Source organism: Gopherus flavomarginatus, chromosome 5 (assembly GCF_025201925.1).
Source record: "Gopherus flavomarginatus isolate rGopFla2 chromosome 5, rGopFla2.mat.asm, whole genome shotgun sequence".
NCBI lineage: Eukaryota > Metazoa > Chordata > Testudines > Testudinidae > Gopherus > Gopherus flavomarginatus.
Genome location: NC_066621.1, coordinates 4,727,182 through 4,742,990, shown reverse-complemented (window position 1 = coordinate 4,742,990; position 15,809 = coordinate 4,727,182). Strand labels below are relative to the sequence as shown.

General features: G+C 57.9%; 1 protein-coding gene across 1 annotated transcript; it reads right to left on the bottom strand.

Annotated features, from left to right (window-relative positions):
* Nucleotides 1–2,339: 2,339 nt before the first annotated feature.
* LOC127051296 (zinc finger protein 16-like) lies at nt 2,340–13,843 on the bottom strand. The gene is made up of 7 exons (XM_050953383.1): nt 13,776–13,843; nt 12,440–12,985; nt 11,495–11,621; nt 8,554–9,588; nt 7,334–7,460; nt 4,698–4,825; nt 2,340–4,359 (listed from the first exon to the last, which is right to left on the bottom strand). The coding sequence occupies exons 1-7, from the start codon at nt 13,833–13,835 to the stop codon at nt 2,855–2,857; spliced, it is 3,528 nt and encodes a 1,175-aa protein (XP_050809340.1). The 5' UTR covers nt 13,836–13,843; the 3' UTR covers nt 2,340–2,854.
* Between the last annotated feature and the right edge of the window lie 1,966 nt (nt 13,844–15,809).

The following is a 15,809-nucleotide window of genomic DNA, read 5'->3' as shown; positions in this document are numbered from 1 at the left end:
TCGCTCTTCCTTGTAAATCAGTGCAGACCCCAATGCCCCAGTGTGCTGAAGGGACTGGGGGGGCTCAGTAGCAGGCACTCTCCCCCCACAGTCAGTGCTGGCCCCCCATGTAGTACTGGGGAGTGCTGTGCTGCAGGGGGCGGGATGGGGGCTCAGTAAGGGGCCTTCTCCTCTGTGGGTCAGTATTTTAAATGGATGCCCCAGCATGCCACTGGCATGAGCTACAATAATGGGGTTGCAAACTTAAGTATTCAGTAGTGGGCTACTGGAATTCAGCTGGCATCTAAACCAAAGGCCAGGCCACTTGCATCCATTACAGATGTCATGTGACTTATCCCAAAAGTCTGGACGTGAACCTGAGCACTCGGGCCAAATCTCAACACTGGTGAATACGTTGCCAGCCTCTCACCACTTCCTGAGGTTTTCCTTGCTGACAGATGCCCCTCCACTCCCTGTTCCAAATTCCCTCCCCAGTTCGAGGAGAAAAGGCCCAAAAGATAGTAAAATGGCTGCTGCCAGGGACCCCTCCTCCTTGCCAGTCTTGGGTGGCAGCAGGCAAAGCACAAGCATAGAAGACAGGGCTTTGTAGTGAGCTTGGTAGCGCCAACCTGGCTGCAGCAGGAGGATGGCATGGACTGCACTCTCAGCAGGTTTGCAGATGACACTAAACTTGGAGGAGTGGTAGATACGCTGGAGGGTAGGGATAGGATACAGAGGGACCTAGACAAATTAGAGGATTGGGCCAAAAGAAACCTGATGAGGTTCAGCAAGGACAAGTGCAGAGTCCTACACTTAGGACGGAAGAATCCCATTCACCGTTACAGACTAGGGACCGAGTGGCTAGGCAGCAGTTCTGCAGAAAAGGACCTAAGGGTTACAGTGGATGAGAAGCTGGATATGAGTCACCAGTGTGCCCTTGTTGCCAAGAAGGCTAATGGCATTTTGGGCTGTATAAGTAGCGGCATTGCCAGCAGATCGATGGACATGATCATTCCCCTCTATTTGGCATTGGTGAGGCCTCATCTGGAGGACTGCGTCCAGTTTTGGGCCCCACACTACAAGGCTGTGGAAAAATTGGAAAGAGTCCAGCAGAGGGCAACAAAAATGATTAGAGGGCTAGAGCACATGACTTTTGAGGAGAGACTGAGGGAACTGGGATTGTTTAGTCTGCAGAAGAGAAGAACGAGGGGGGATTTGATAGCTGCTTTCAACTACCTGAAAGGGGGTTCCAGAGAGGATGGATCTAGACTGTTCTCAGTCGTAGTAGATGACAGAACAAGGAGTGGGGGAAGGTTTAGGTTGAATATTAGGAAAAACTTTATCACTAGGAGGGTGGTGAAGCACTGGAATGGGTTACCTAGGGAGGTGCTGGAATCTCCTTCCTTGGAGGTTTTAAAGGTCATGCTTGACAAAGCTCTGCCTGGGATGATTTAGTTGGGGTTGGTCCTGCTTTGAGCAGGGGGTTGGACTAGATACCTCCTGAGGTCTCTTCCAACCCTGATATTCTATGATTCTATGATGGGGGTGGCAGGGATGAAAGGTTTCATGGTGGTTGAAAATGGCACTCCGAGTGGAATGTTGGGGGTCCGAGCGTTCTGTGGCAGCTAGGGGCAGAATGCTGGGGGCGTGAGGGTTCCAAGGCAGAATGCTAGGGGCCTGAGGGTTCCATGGTGACTGGGGGTGGAATGTTGGGCGAGGGTTCTGTGGCAGCTAGGGGCAGAATGCTGGGGGCATGAGGGTTCCATGGTGACTGGGGGTGGAATTTTAAGACCCAAAGGTTCCAGGGTAGTCTGCAGGGGAAAAACCACATAACTGGGATGGACTCAAGTCTCAGCCCTGGTACTGAATCTATGTGAGGAGATGTGTGGGCAGCAGCCAGCACCACAGGATCCTGGTCCCTGACTGAGGCCTGGAGATGCTACTATAATACAAAGAGTAACAGCTCCCGGCTCTTACAGAGCATCATTCATTCCTAGATCCCTGTGCTATACAACAGAGCTAATTAGCGTCATCCTGGCCGTGCAGATGGGGAAACCAAGGCATTGGGGGGTGGGGGGGTGGAGTGACTTGCCTCTGATCTCACAGCAAGTGAGCACCAGAGCTTAGAACCCAGGAGTCCTAACTCCCTGCTTTCGTCCCTCCCCCCCCCCCCCAAACTCCTTCCCCTCCCAGAGCCAGGGATAGAACCTAGGAGTCCTGACTCCTGATCCAGTACCCAGCTCACTAAATATACACCAAGCCCCACCACCTCACTGATCTAACCACTCTCATCTGCAGCCTTTTGCATGTCAACAGCATGACCCAGCCGCTGCCCCTGCAAAGCCGCCAAGGACCACATGTGAGGGAGGTACTGGGGGTTTATTATTTTCAGACAGAAGTAGAAAACAGACAATGGATAAAAAACGTCCTTGTACCCATCACGACAGACAGGCCTGGGAGTCTGGCGACATACACATCAGCCCTTGGGGACTAGCTCAGGTGGGGCTAATGGCACTGGGAAATGAGTTGCCCTTCACCTTGGAGCATCCATCTCTCTTGCCTCGTGGGGAGCAGCCCCCCCACTCCTCGCTGGCCCCGGGAGAGGGGAAGGAGCAGAGACCAAGGCACAGAGAGGGCGAGATCCAGGTAGTGACAGGACAGTCCTCCTGGAACAGACTGGGCCTATGAGCGTTAATAATTCCTGCTGAGTGGAGGATGGTGAAAGGAGAGACGCCCCCATCCCGTGCACTTTGCCCCCAGCTCCAGTGCAGAGGGGATTCCTGGTGCAGAGACAACTACTCCCCGTGACACCCAAATCCAGCCACGCTGAATCAGCAGATGGCAGCCAGCAACACCCTGCTCCCACCCGCCTCTATCACTCCGGCTCCTCTTTGATCTGCACGTCCAGCTCCGCGTCCCATGTCCCAGGAGGCAGCACCAGCACCTCCCCCACCTCATCCTCCTCGTCGTCCTCATCCCGCGGCTGGATGAAAGGGTCCCGGTAGATCCGGGCCCCGCCAGGCCCTGTCAGTGGGTCGCTCTCCTTGGTGTGGGTGCGCTGGTGCTGGGTGAGGGCAGAGCCCTGGGAGAAGCTTCGCCCGCACTGGGGGCAAGGGTAGGGGCGCTCGCCAGTGTGCACCCGCTGGTGCTGGATGAGGGTGGAGCCCTGGGAGAAGGCTTTCCCGCACTGGGAGCAGACATAGGGTTTCTCTCCTGTGTGGGTACGGCCATGCTGGGCCAGGGCCGAGCTGTGCTTGAAAGCTTTTCCGCACTGGCCGCAGCGGTAGGGCCGCTCCCCGGTGTGGATGCGCTCGTGCCGCTTGAGGGCTGAGAGGTCTCCAAAGCGCTTGCCACAGGCCCCGCAGCCGTACGGGGTCTCCCCGGTGTGGATGCGCTGGTGGGTGGCCAGCGCTGAGCTCTGGCTGAAGCCTTTGCCGCAGTCAATGCAGCGGTAGGGCCGCTCCCCGGTGTGAACCCGCTGGTGCCGCTTGAGGGCCTTGCGGTCACTGAAGCGCTTCTGGCACTCCGGGCACGGGAAAGGGCGCTCCCCGGTGTGCAGCCGCTGGTGGGTGATGAGGGCAGAGCTCACGCTGAAGCTGCGCCCGCAGTCGCCGCAGACGTAGGGGCGCTCGCCGGTGTGGGTGCGCCGGTGCAGCACTAGGGAGGAGCGCTGGCTGAAGCCCTTCCCGCACTGCGGGCAGCCGTACGGCCGCTCCCCGGTGTGCACCCGCTGGTGCTCTCGCAGCGACGAGCCGCGCCGGAAGCCCTTCCCGCACTCAGGGCAGATGTGGGGCTTCCCGCTGTGGATCACTGCGTGGCCCGCCAGCGCCGCCGCCTCCCCAAAACGCCGGCCACACTCGGGGCACTTGTAGGGCAGCTCCCCTGTGTGGCTGCTCTGGTGCCGCAGCAGGTTGGTGCGGCTGCTGTAGGCTTCCCCGCAGTGGGTGCAGACGTGGGGCTTCTCCGTGGCGTGGACGCGGCCATGGCGGGTTAGGTGCTCCTTGTGGCGGAAGCTCTTCCCGCACTCGGCACATGGGTACGGCTTGGCGCCGCTGTGGATACGCTGGTGGCGCAGGAGGTTGGAGCTGTTGGTGAAGCCCTTCCCGCAGTCGGGGCACTGGTAGGGTCGCTCCCCCGTGTGGGTGCGTTCGTGCTTGACGAACTCCGAGTCCTTGGCGAAGCTCTTCCCGCAGTCCCCGCAGATGATGGGCCCCTCGCGGGAGGAGCGGCCTGGCGGGGCCACTTCACCATCCCGCTTCGCCCGCCTCTGCAGGCCCAATTCACCAGCCTCCCAGCCCTTGGGGCTCTGGGATGGCCCAAGCGGCTCTGCTCCTCCAGGTCCTTCCCACAGGGGAATTTCCTCCTCCGTCCCGGTACCTGCTGGGAGAGAGAGAGAATCCAGCTGGGGCTTGTTCCCTGCGCCGGAGAGAGAACAGGCAGCAAAGCGAGTGGAAAACCAGCTGCGCAGGAAGCAAAATCCCCCCAAACCCTTCCCCAGAGGGAAGAGGAAGAGCCAGGTCTGCCTCAGTGGCCCAACGTAACCCCAAGCAGCTCACTGTGCCTCTCCACCCCAGAAAGGAACTGGCAGCCACCTGCCAGCCAGCAAAGCTTAGCTCAGGCACTGCGGGTGAGAGCTGTTAGCCCAGAGAGCTGCTGTTTGAGCTCTGGCATCATGGTCCTGCATCTGGTGCATGCACTGCCCAGCCCCCACTGGTTACCCGTTTCCTGCTGTGCTTCGGGATCCTCTGGATGCTCAGCAGGCGACTGGTTCTCTGCTGTCAGGGGTGTATTTTGCTCCATCTCATCCTGGGATGGGCTGCCCGGCTGCGCCATCGAATCTTGGGCCCTGGAAACACCCAAAGACACCAGTCACCACGGAGCCAGGACCGAGAAGAATGGGGGAGAGGGGTCTTCGTTGAGAGGCACAAATAGCCAAGGGCCATGAAGAAATTTTCAGCTCCCTGCCCATCTCAGAGGCCCAGCTGGCTGGAGGGACCCGGCTCTCAGGAGCCGGAAGACTGGGGTTAGATGTGAATACAGCAGGCTGGTTACACAGTGCCCTCATTACAGCCCTGCCAGTGACCCTCACTCCCAACCCACAGCCCCTGCTATGCCAGCCCTGGGCTCTCTCCAACCCCCACAGCCTTGTCGGTGCACCTCACTCCCAACCCGCAGCCCCTGCCAGCCCAGCCCTGGGCTCCCTCTCACCCCCATAGCCCTGCTGGTGCCCCTCAATCCTGACCCACAGCCCCTGCCAGCCCAGCCCTGGGCTCCTTCTCACCCTCACAGCCCTGCCGGTGGCCCTCAATCCTGACCCACAGCCCCTGCCAGCCCAGCCCTGGGTTCCTCCACACACAGCCCTGCTGGTGCTGCTCAATCCCAACCCGCAGCCCCTGCCAGCCCAGTCCTGGGCTCCCTCCCACCCCCATAGCCCTGCGGGTGCCCCTCAATCCCGACCCACAGCCCCTGCCAGGCCAGCCCTGGGCTCCTCCACACACAGCCCTGCCGGTGCCCCTCAATCCCGACCCGCAGCCCCTGCCAGCCCAGTCCTGGGCTCCCTCCCACCCCCATAGCCCTGCGGGTGCCCCTCAATCCCGACCCACAGCCCCTGCCAGCCCAGCCCTGGGCTCCCTCCCACCCCCACGGCCCTGCCGGTGCCCCTCAATCCCAACCCATAGCCCCTGCCAACCCAGCCCTGGGCTCCCTCCCACCCCCACAGCTCTGCCGGTGCCCCTCAATCCCAACCCACAGCCCCTGCCAACCCAGCCCTGGGCTCCTCCACACACAGCCCTGCCGGTGCCCCTCAATCCCGACTCACAGCCCCTGCCAACCCAGCCCTGGGCTCTCCCCACAAAGCTCCCTACTAGCCCAGTCTCCTTGCCGTGGTTGCTTGCTCCGGGCAGCGATCTGCTGCCTCTGTTGCTGTTTCTCTCAATCCCCGGGGCTGCCTCTTGCTGGGACTCTGGGTCTCCCCTGTGCTTGGAGGGGGGCCACGCCGGGGGGCTTTTCACAACCCCAGCTCCAGTGCCTGGGGACCCACGTGCCTGCCCGGGGCGCTCAGCCCTGGGGCTGCGGAGCAGCTTCGCAGTCAGTGGCTTTTGCAGCAGGAAGTCGCTCGCTTCGCTGCCTCCTCCCCTTCCCCCTTGGCTTGCAGCTCTATGGTTTTAACCCGCTAGATCCGAGCGCCTTGCGGGACCCCTCTATAAACAGCCCCTGCACCACATCCCAGAGCTGGCTGCATTTTTCAGTGCCGGCAGGGCCATGCTCGATAAAACCCTCTCTGTGGCTCCCTTCCAGGGCCACCCAGAGGATTCAGGGGGCCAGGGGCAAAGCAATTTTGGGGACCCCTTCCATAGAAAAAAGTTGCAATACTATAGAATACTATATTCCCATGGGGGCCCCTGAGGGGCCCAGGGCAAATTGCCCCACTTGCCCCCCACCCCGGGTAGCCCTGCTCCCTTCCACAGCCAGAGTGGCTGCCTGCCCCTCGTTGTCTAGCGCCAGCCTCCATAACACAGCAGGGAGAGAAAGGTCCCTTTCAGGGTGATGGGTCTCTGGGGGTGCTCCAGGGGTTACCTGGATTTTGCCGCATGTTACTATAGTGTGGCTCTGTGGCACCCCCCCAGTGGCTGAGGAGGTCACTGTTGCAGCCTATCATTTAGCTTGGGCCCGGGACTGGCCCAGGTTGTGTTTTGGTTGCATTTCCTCACATGACATCATCTTTAATTAAAGATTAATCTTTACAGCCTGGAGACTCCAGGTCAGTCCTGAAGAGTTGGCAAGCCAATGCTGGACGCTCACGCTGTTGGATCCCGAGGTCACAGGTTCAGCTCCCACGCTGACCCAGGTTGGGACTTAGCGCCAGCAAGCGCTTGGAGCTAGGTGGGCCGGTGGAGGAGTTTCAGCTGCCCATTCCCATTGTGGGCTGTTCGTTACCTCCTGCACCCTTGGGGGTTGGACTAGGTGACCTCCTGAGGTTCCTTCCAACCCTCATATTCCATAATGCACGAGCAGCTCTCAACTTTTCCAGATGACTAGACCGCTTTCAGGAGTCTGATTTGTCTTGCATACCCCGAAGTTTCACCTCCACTTAAAAATGACTTTAAAACACCCCAGAAGCGGCCAGCAGCAGGTTCAGCTCCTAGGTGGAGGCATACAATCTGCTCCATGCAGCTCTCACCTGCAGACACAGCCCCCCAGCACCTGTTGCCTCAGAACCGCTCAATGGGAGTAGAGCCAGTACTTGGGGGCAGGGGCAGCATACAGAGGCCCCCGTTCCCCCCTAGGAGCTGGATCTGCTGCTGGCTGCTTCCAGGGCACAGCACGGTGTCAGAACAGGCAGGGACTAGCCTGCCTGAGCCGGGCAGCACCATCGATGGGACTTTTAATGGCCCGGTTGGCGGTGCTAACCAGAGTCGCCGCGACCCTGTGCCTGACGTTCCGCAACCCGCAGTTCAAAAACCATTGATCTAGTGCCTGAGCTAAAGGTGGGCAATTAAGTCGGGGACAGCAGCAGACTCCTGCATGGCCCAGCCCCCACAGGGGACTAGTCTAGGGTACAGGGAGATCCACGGTTAAGGGCGCTGTGTTTACATGGGAAAATGGGGAGCAGCACTTGGGCCAGTGGAGGATCTAGTGCAACCAGCTGGGGCAACCCAGACTCACCCCCAGCTGCAGGCACACAGGTGGATTCTGCACTCCCAGAACCTCCCTTCCCCTCCCAGTGACCCCCCTGGAAATCCTGCACCCCCAGACTAGGCTGTTCTCAAGGAATGAGGTAAGGTGAGCACAGAACAGTGGGGGGTTAGGGGGCAAACCCCAGGAGGGGGGCAACAGAAAGGACAGAGAGAGTTGGGCCAGTTTCTTTATTGCATCGGGACAATTTACCCTGATCACCCACTGAGAAAGCAGAGAGTCAAGATGGAGCCGAGACCCTAGGGAGCTTCTCCGGCTGCTTGGGAGCCATGATGGGATGTGCCCGGCTGCCAGTGAGCTCTAAGCATTGCGAAGAGAGGAGCAGGGTGCTGGAAATGCCACCGTGGGGAAGGATTCTCCCCTCCTGCCTGGAAGCATCCGTCTGTCCAGCTATAAAGGCGATTAAGGAACCGGTCTCTGGGGGGCTAGGCGGGCATGGAAGGTCTCGCTAACATTTGTGAAGAAGACTAAGGACATTTGAAGTGGTCAGGACAGGCCCCATGTCCCATCTCCAACCTCCATCCTGTGGCTGGCTCAGAGCTGGTGCCCCCCAGAGGGGAAAGGCCCCATGACCCACTCCCTGCCCCCTGAGGCAGCCCGTCGTCCAGCCTTCAGTCTTTAAGTGCCACCATAGTACAAATAATACCAATAAAAGAGAAACGGAGCCTGCAGCCTCTTCACGGTGTCTCTCTCAGGTGAGCGTCTCCCTGGCCAAGATCACTGTCGCTCTCCCAAACATGGCCTCCCCCAGAGGCGACATTTCTCTCAGGGACGGTGGCCTCCGTGAAGTCCTGTAACGCTTTCTTCTGGCGGGCTAAGGCGTCTTTCCATAGGAGCCTATGTTCCCGCCCCATGCCAACATCCCCCTCCTTTCTCAGCCCATAGGTACGTCCCCAGTCCTCCACTGTGGCCCTGGGGCAGGCGAGCGGGCGCGCAGCTGTAGCCGCAGCATCGCCCACATCTGGCCAGGTGAAGGGCCCTGCTCCGGGAGGAACCGCAGGTGCTGTACCAGCCTGGGCCCTGCGGCATCGCCGGCTCCCTCGCCGCGCAGGTGGGTGCGCTGATGCTTGACCAGGGTGGCTTTCTGGGTGAGGCGCTTCCCACACTGGGTGCAGGGGAAGGGGCGCTCACCGGTGTGGGTGCGCCGGTGCTGCGCCAGGTTGGCGTTGACGCTGAAGCTCTTGCCGCAGTCGGGGCAGGTGAAGGGCTTCTCTCCGGTGTGGACGCGCTGGTGCAGCAGCAGGGTGGAGCTCTGGCGGAAGCTCTTGCCGCACTCCCCGCAGGTGTAGGCCCGCGCCGTGTGCCGGGCCTGGTGCCGCAGACACCGGGCCACGTCGGCGAAGGCCTTGCCGCACTCGGCGCAGCGGAAGGGGCGCTCGCGGCCGTGGGTGTTCTGGTGGCGGAGCAGCTTGGAGCTCTCGCGGAAGCTCTTGCCGCACTCGGGGCAGCGGAAGGGGCGCTCGCCGGTGTGGGTGCGCTCGTGCTTGCGCAGGTTGGAGCTGTGGCTGAAGCGCTTGCCGCACTGGGGGCACCCGTGGGGCTTCTCCCCGGTGTGGGTGGTCTGGTGCTTCTTCAGGTTGGAGCTGTTGCTGAAGGTCTTGCCGCACACGGCACAGGCGTTGGGGCGCCTGGCCTTGGGGGTCTTAGCCGGAGGGTCCCCCCGTGGCCGGCACGCCCCACCTTGGTTCTCGCCCGCACAGTCAGACCGATCGAGTCTCCTCTCCATTGGAGTCTTGAGGCCAGAGAAACTCATTTCATGCTCACTGGATGAGCTCAGTCCATTACCCAGGGGGTCTCCCTGCTGCTGTCCCGCCCCACCAGCATCTCCCTGCTTGGCGCTCCGGGACGTCCCATGTGTCTTTGCTTCCACAGACCCCTCCTGCTGGGGATTCCCCTCCTCTGCGCTGGCACCTGCTGGGAGAGAGAGAGAGAATCCAGCCAGGGCTTGTTCCCTGTGCGGGGAAGAGAGGGGGCAGCAAAGGGGTTTGTTGCAGAGCAGAAAACCTGATGGGCAGGGAGTGAAACCCCCAAACCCTTTCCCAGAGGGGAAGAGGAGAGGCTGGGTCTGCCCCAGTGGCCCAGCTGAGCCCTCAGAGAAAGGCTGGGGGAGAGGAGGGCTCCTGCTGGGGTGGGAGCTGGGAATGACACCTGCCGTGAGGACAGGGCACCCGCTGGGGATGACACTGAGTGAGATGAGACAGAACAGGGAGGCTCCTGGCGGCTTGGCTGGGATCCCAGCTGTTCCCTTCACTCCTGGACGGTCTCTGAGCCCGTGTGACACACTGACCCCTTGGCAAAGGGTCCCCTGTTCTTTGCAAACAAATCTCACCTGAGACCTGTCAAACTCATTATACCAAAGGCATTGCCTGGCATGATAATTGTCCATAAAGGGAACATGTAAGGTATCTACAGAAGGCTTGTAATGTGTCATGAGTCATAATCATTGTGAGATGTACATGCAGGTAATATTTAAGGAATAATTTATTTCTATTGACAGGACACTATCGGACTTTGAATAGAAATCAGTCACCAGGGGATAAGTCTCCAGGATGACCTGTTCAGGGAAGAGGGTGTTGCCACCCTGCCCTGTCTAGCCAATTCAAGGCTCAATTGTTTAGCCTTGTGCAACACTGAGGTCTTATCTACACTTCAAATGCTGCAGCGGCATAGCTGCGCATCAGTGCAGACACTCCCTGTGCCGGTGGGAGAGGTACTCCAGGTGGTAGCTGGAACAGTGGAAGAATTCTTTTGTCAGCCTAGCACTGGCTACACGTGGATTTAGGTCCGCTGAATTGTCATTCAGGGGTGTGGATTTTTTACATCCCTCTCTGACATAGTTAAGCTGACCTAATTTTCTAGTGTAGACCAGGCCTAAGACCATCCACGGAAAACCATCAGAAGCAACTGAAGGTAAACAAAGGAACATTACAACATGACAGGGGTTCGCCCCGTCGATGAACAGAAACAAAAGACTGTTCCAGCACAACAGAGGAGGGAGAGGTCCCCTAGATCCATTCACCGAGGAACCCCTTGTGGAGCAGGTGTGTTTTCATGAACATTTGGATCCTGGCTCTTGTGAAATAAGTCAGTTCTGCAACAGACATAATGGGGGGAGGGGGCACCCACAAGTGTGCATCCAGGATCACATTTCCTGATTTTGTTTTGTGTTGTATCCAGCTGTTTCTATCCCCCTCTCTCATTTCTAGTTCAATATTTACCCTTTCTTAAATAATCCTAGTTTTGTTTTATTAGAAGCACTCACAAGTACTGGATGACTTTAGAGGAGCAGCAATATAAGGTAAAATTAGTAATGTAGGGTACCCTGCTCCTGTGAGGCAGAGGGGATTTCTGTGAGAAGCTAGTGTCAGGGGTTGGATATTACAGGAGAACAATCCAAAGGGACCAGGGAGCACCTCTTGTTAACCTGCAAGGCAGACAGGGCTGGCATAGCCTGGAGGGGAGCACTTGAGTGGCTAACAGGAGCTAACCTCCGGTCACCACGGGCAAGAATTCCTCACACTGGAGGCAAGGAGTTACAGAGCAATTCCTAGCCCTGGGTGCCCCAAGAACCGTCACAGCCAATGTGACGGTTTCCCATCAGGAGTGTCATGTCCAGTTGGGAAATGGAAATTCTTCTCTGGAGAAAGCAAAGGGGTCGGAATTGTGTGGCTGGCGCAAGATCGACAGCACTCATGCTTCCCACCGGGAGCTGTATTGTAGGGGCAACAATCTCTGTGCTGCAGGGTCTGGGGGCTCCAGGGGCTGATCCCCCAGAAAGAGCACCCCAGCTCCTGATCCCAGAGGGGAAGCAGCTCCTCACCCGGCGAGATCAGAGTCTCTTCCTCCTCCTCCTTAATCTCCCTGCAGATCTTGCCATGTTCTGAGGACAGCGCTGCCCGCTCTGCCCCGGAGGAACACGCAGCCTCCTTCTCCCACGTCACTGGCTCCTGGAACAACAAAGGCAACCCCATCAGCACTGTCAGCCACATACCCCTTGCTCCCCATCAGTGAACAGAGCTGGCCAGATAAGGGAAATCCCTGTCTGCCGAAAATGTTGCGTTTTTTGACGTTTTTACCCCCAATTGGGGTTCTTTTTTTTTTTTAAAAGAGGCTTTTTTCTGGGGAAGGGTTTTTAACAGAAAAGTCTATTCAGGGAGAACTGAGAGAAAGTTTTTCAGCTTCCCAGCCACCAGACAGAGCACCTCACAGCCTTTGCCCACAGCTATGGGGTGGAGAAGATGACAGCCATGACTCTCTGCCTCCTCCTTCACTCCAGGAAGCAGGGGATTGATCACCTGGGTTCTCTTCCTCTCTGGTCCCAGAGCGAGATGTGTGAGGAGAGGAGGCTTTCACCAAGGCAACCCTCCCAGAGAGTTTTTTGTCAATTTCATTTGCGGAAAGTGACTGTGATGAGAGACTTGTGGGCAGGGAGTGAGGAATCTACACTGAGATTATTCCCAATAGAAAAAAAAAAATCAAAATTTCCCCACAAAACTGAAATTTTTCCCCAGGGACAACTTTGGTTGGGCAAAATGGGCATTTTTCATCAGAAAAATCATCTCCACAAAATATTTTCCCCAGTAGCTCTACTAACAGAGGAAAGGTCCCATGTCCCATTCCCAGACCCCCTTCAGCTAAGCAGTCACCGCCCTCCACCTATGGGTGGATTGGAGCTGGTGCCCCCTAGAGGGGAGAGGCCCTGTGTCTCGCTCCCTGATGACAAGTATCAGAGGGACTCCCTGATGATTTCACATCTGTAAATTACCTCCTGCTGTGGCCATATTCTGGGCTTTTGCTTGGCTAACTGGAAACCCTCTGCCAGCGCCATGGCCTGCTCCCCAGTCTGGGGGTGACACTCCCCCACCCAGCTCTGGATCTCCTGGGGCAGGATGCTCAGGAACTGCTCCAGCACCAACAGATCTAGCATCTGCTCCTTGGAGCGCTGCTCCGGCCTCAGCCATGCCCGGGAGAGGAGGCAGAGGTGGCCATATGCCTCCCGGGGCCCCTCAGCCTCCTGGTAACAGAACCTCCTGAAGCGCAGACGATGCATCTCCATGTCGACGGGTCTATGGGCATCTGGCTCCTCCACTTCCTCTTTGGGAACCAGGCCACATCCTGGTGGGGACTGGAACTGGAGCCTGAGAGCAGCTAGGGGAGCCACCTGGGCAGCCATGGCCTGTCTCTGAGCCGGAGCACAGCCGTATCTCCCTGGGGATCGCCTGGCATCAGCAATGGACCCCCTGCAGCACCATCTGTATAGGGGTGCGGGACATGTCCAAGGGGGGATGAGATCAGCCCAGGGGATGATCACCTATAGGGAGAGAAATTAGAGCCACAGAAGGAACGAGACACACAGGAACAGCCCCCCTCAGCTCCAGTGTTGTGAGGAGAGACACAGACCCAGCGCAGGCGACCCCAAGATTGGTGGCTCTTTCTTGATCTCCTAGGAATTTCTACCCACTTAATGAATCCAGGACTCCTGACTCCCAGATCCAACCCCCACTGCCTCCCTCTTCACTCTAACCCCCCAGCCCCCACTCCCCTCCCAGAGCTGGGGACAGAACCCAGGAGTCCTGGCCCCCAGCCCCTACTCCCCTCTCAGAGCCAGGGAGAGAACTCAGGAGTCCTGGCTCCCAGCCCCCACAGCTCTAACCCCTTCAATCCCCACTCCCCTCCCAGAGCCGGGGAGAGAACCCAGGAGTCCTGGCCCCCAGCCCCACCCCCAGAGCTGGGGAGAGAATCCAGGAGTCCTGGCCCCCAGCCTCCAATCCCCTCCCCGGGCCAGGGATAGAACCCAGGAGTCCTGGCCCTCAGCCCCTACACCCCTCCTAGAGCCGGGGAGAGAACTCAGGAGTCCTGGCTCCCAGCCCCCACAGCTCTAACCCCGCCAATCCCCACTCCCCTCCCAGAGACAGGGAGAGAACCCAGGAGTTCTAGCTCCCAGCCCCCGCAGCTCTAACCCCCCAGCCCGCACTCCCCTCCCAGAGCCAGGGAGAGAACCCAGGAGTCCGGGCTCTTTGGACAATGGGTGCCCCACCCTGAGGGTGGCATCGCTCAGCTGGGGTCCGGGCACCCCCTGTCGGGGAGCGGGGCTCACTCACCTCCCGGGGGGGAGGGGCGCCGAGCTCAGGAAGTGCCTGGCTCCGGCGCAGCGGGGCCATGGGGTCCGGGAGTGGCCCAGCCGCCTGCCACTCAGGAGGGGACGGGGCTGCTGCCATTGGAGCAGCTGTCTGTCCATCACGGCATAGCCCTCCCCCCCTTTGCACTCATCGCTGGCTCCGGAGGCAGGTCACCGTTCCTCACCCTCGCCCACTGGAGCCCCTCCCACCCCACTCCTGAGAGCCCAGGAGCCCCCACCTAACCCATAGCCCCCGCTCCCTCCAGAGCCAGGGATAGAACCCAGGAGTCCTACGGCCCAGCCCCAACCCACCCACTAGATTCCCCTCCCCGAGCTGGGGATAGAGTCCTAACTCCAGTCGCTTAAAGGAGGGGTGGGGGGTAGGAGCCCCTTCTATTGCATCCAGTTTTGGGGCCCCCACTGCAGAAGGGATGTGAACAAATTGCAGTGAGTCCAGTGGAGGGCAAAGAACATGGGTAGGGGGATGGAGCACATGACTTAAGAGGCGAGGCTGAGGGAACTGGGATTATTTAGTCTGCAAAAGAGAAGAATGAGGTGGGATTTTATAGCAGACTTCAACTACCTGAAGAGGGGTTCCAAAGAGGATGGATCTAGACTGTTCTCAGTGGTAGCAGATGACAGAACAAGGAGTAATGGTCTCAAGTTGCAGTGGGGGAGGTTTAGGTTGGATATTAGGAAACACTATTTCACTAGGAGGGTGATGAAGCACTGGAATGAGTTGCCTAGGGAGATGGTGGAATCTCCATTCTTAGAGGTTTTTAAGGTCAGGCTTGACAAAGCCCTGGCTGGGATGATTTAGTTGAGGTTGGTCCTGCTTTGAGCAGGGGGTTAAACTATATGACCTGAGGTCCCTTCCAACCCTGAGAGAGCAGTGGGATCTAGCAGGCTATAGCCGAGGCTGCATAGTTTGCAGCACCGCTGTAAGCCTGTGACCAGAAAGGAAGCGAAGCACAATCCCTCAACAGCCAAATGCTGACCGAGTTTCCAAAGTCTCAGAATGACTGCTCAGACCCTGGGCTGGGTCTGTGTTTCTCCAGTAGGGAGGTTACACGTGAGAATCAACACTAGAGACAGATGCTGTGCTGCATTTTCTTTTCTTTTCTCTTCCCTCCTGGGTTTGTTCTGTCTTCTTAGAACACAGGCTTGGACTTCAACGCCAGCTCCAAATCATCACCGCTAACTTCTCTTCCCCCCGCTTGGCCAGTTATTGCCAGGTTTGACACCAGCTCAGACTGTCAGACAAGGGCTTTTTTCTTTGGATTGACTTTTTCCAGTCATGTTGTTAAAATGAAAGCCTGACTTCACATCTTCCATTTCAAATGCTTTCACTGCTCTTCCTTCTTTTGCTGTATCTCTGGAGCTGCATCTGGACTAAGGATTGGTTCTACCCAATAACTCAAATCCTTTAGCTGGAATCAGGGCCCCTGTCGTGCCAGGTGCTGCAGACCCCCCGTGAGATCAGGGGCGCTCATTCATGCCACACACTGCACCGAGTTCAAGTGAATGAAAGGAGAATAGCAGGCCATTTTCCTTTCAATCCCCCGCACCGGAGTAAACTACGAATAAGACTGTGACACAGCCTGTTCCAGACCCCAAGCACCAGCCCCCCATGAAAGGTCATTGCAGCAGGAAACAAGACTTTAATTCCCACACAAGTTCCTATCCCCCACCAACTAGTGCAGGGAAATTCTGACTGTAGCCAACAGGGGGCATAGATATCACAATATAGGTGTGTCTGACAATCCAGAAACAGGCAAGGCAAATCTGCAACCACTGATTGCCCATGGATTCATCCATTCCTTCTAACTTTCTGAACATGTCATATTGTGTGTGTACGTGCACAGAGCTGGGAGACGTTTTCTTCACACAACTTTTCTTCCAAGAGAAATATGCCAATGCAGCAATGCGGAAACATTTCATGTCAATTTCGCTCAATGGCTTGGATAGAAAAAAAGGAAACTTTGGGGGAAATTTTTAAAATGTTTCATGCTGTTGG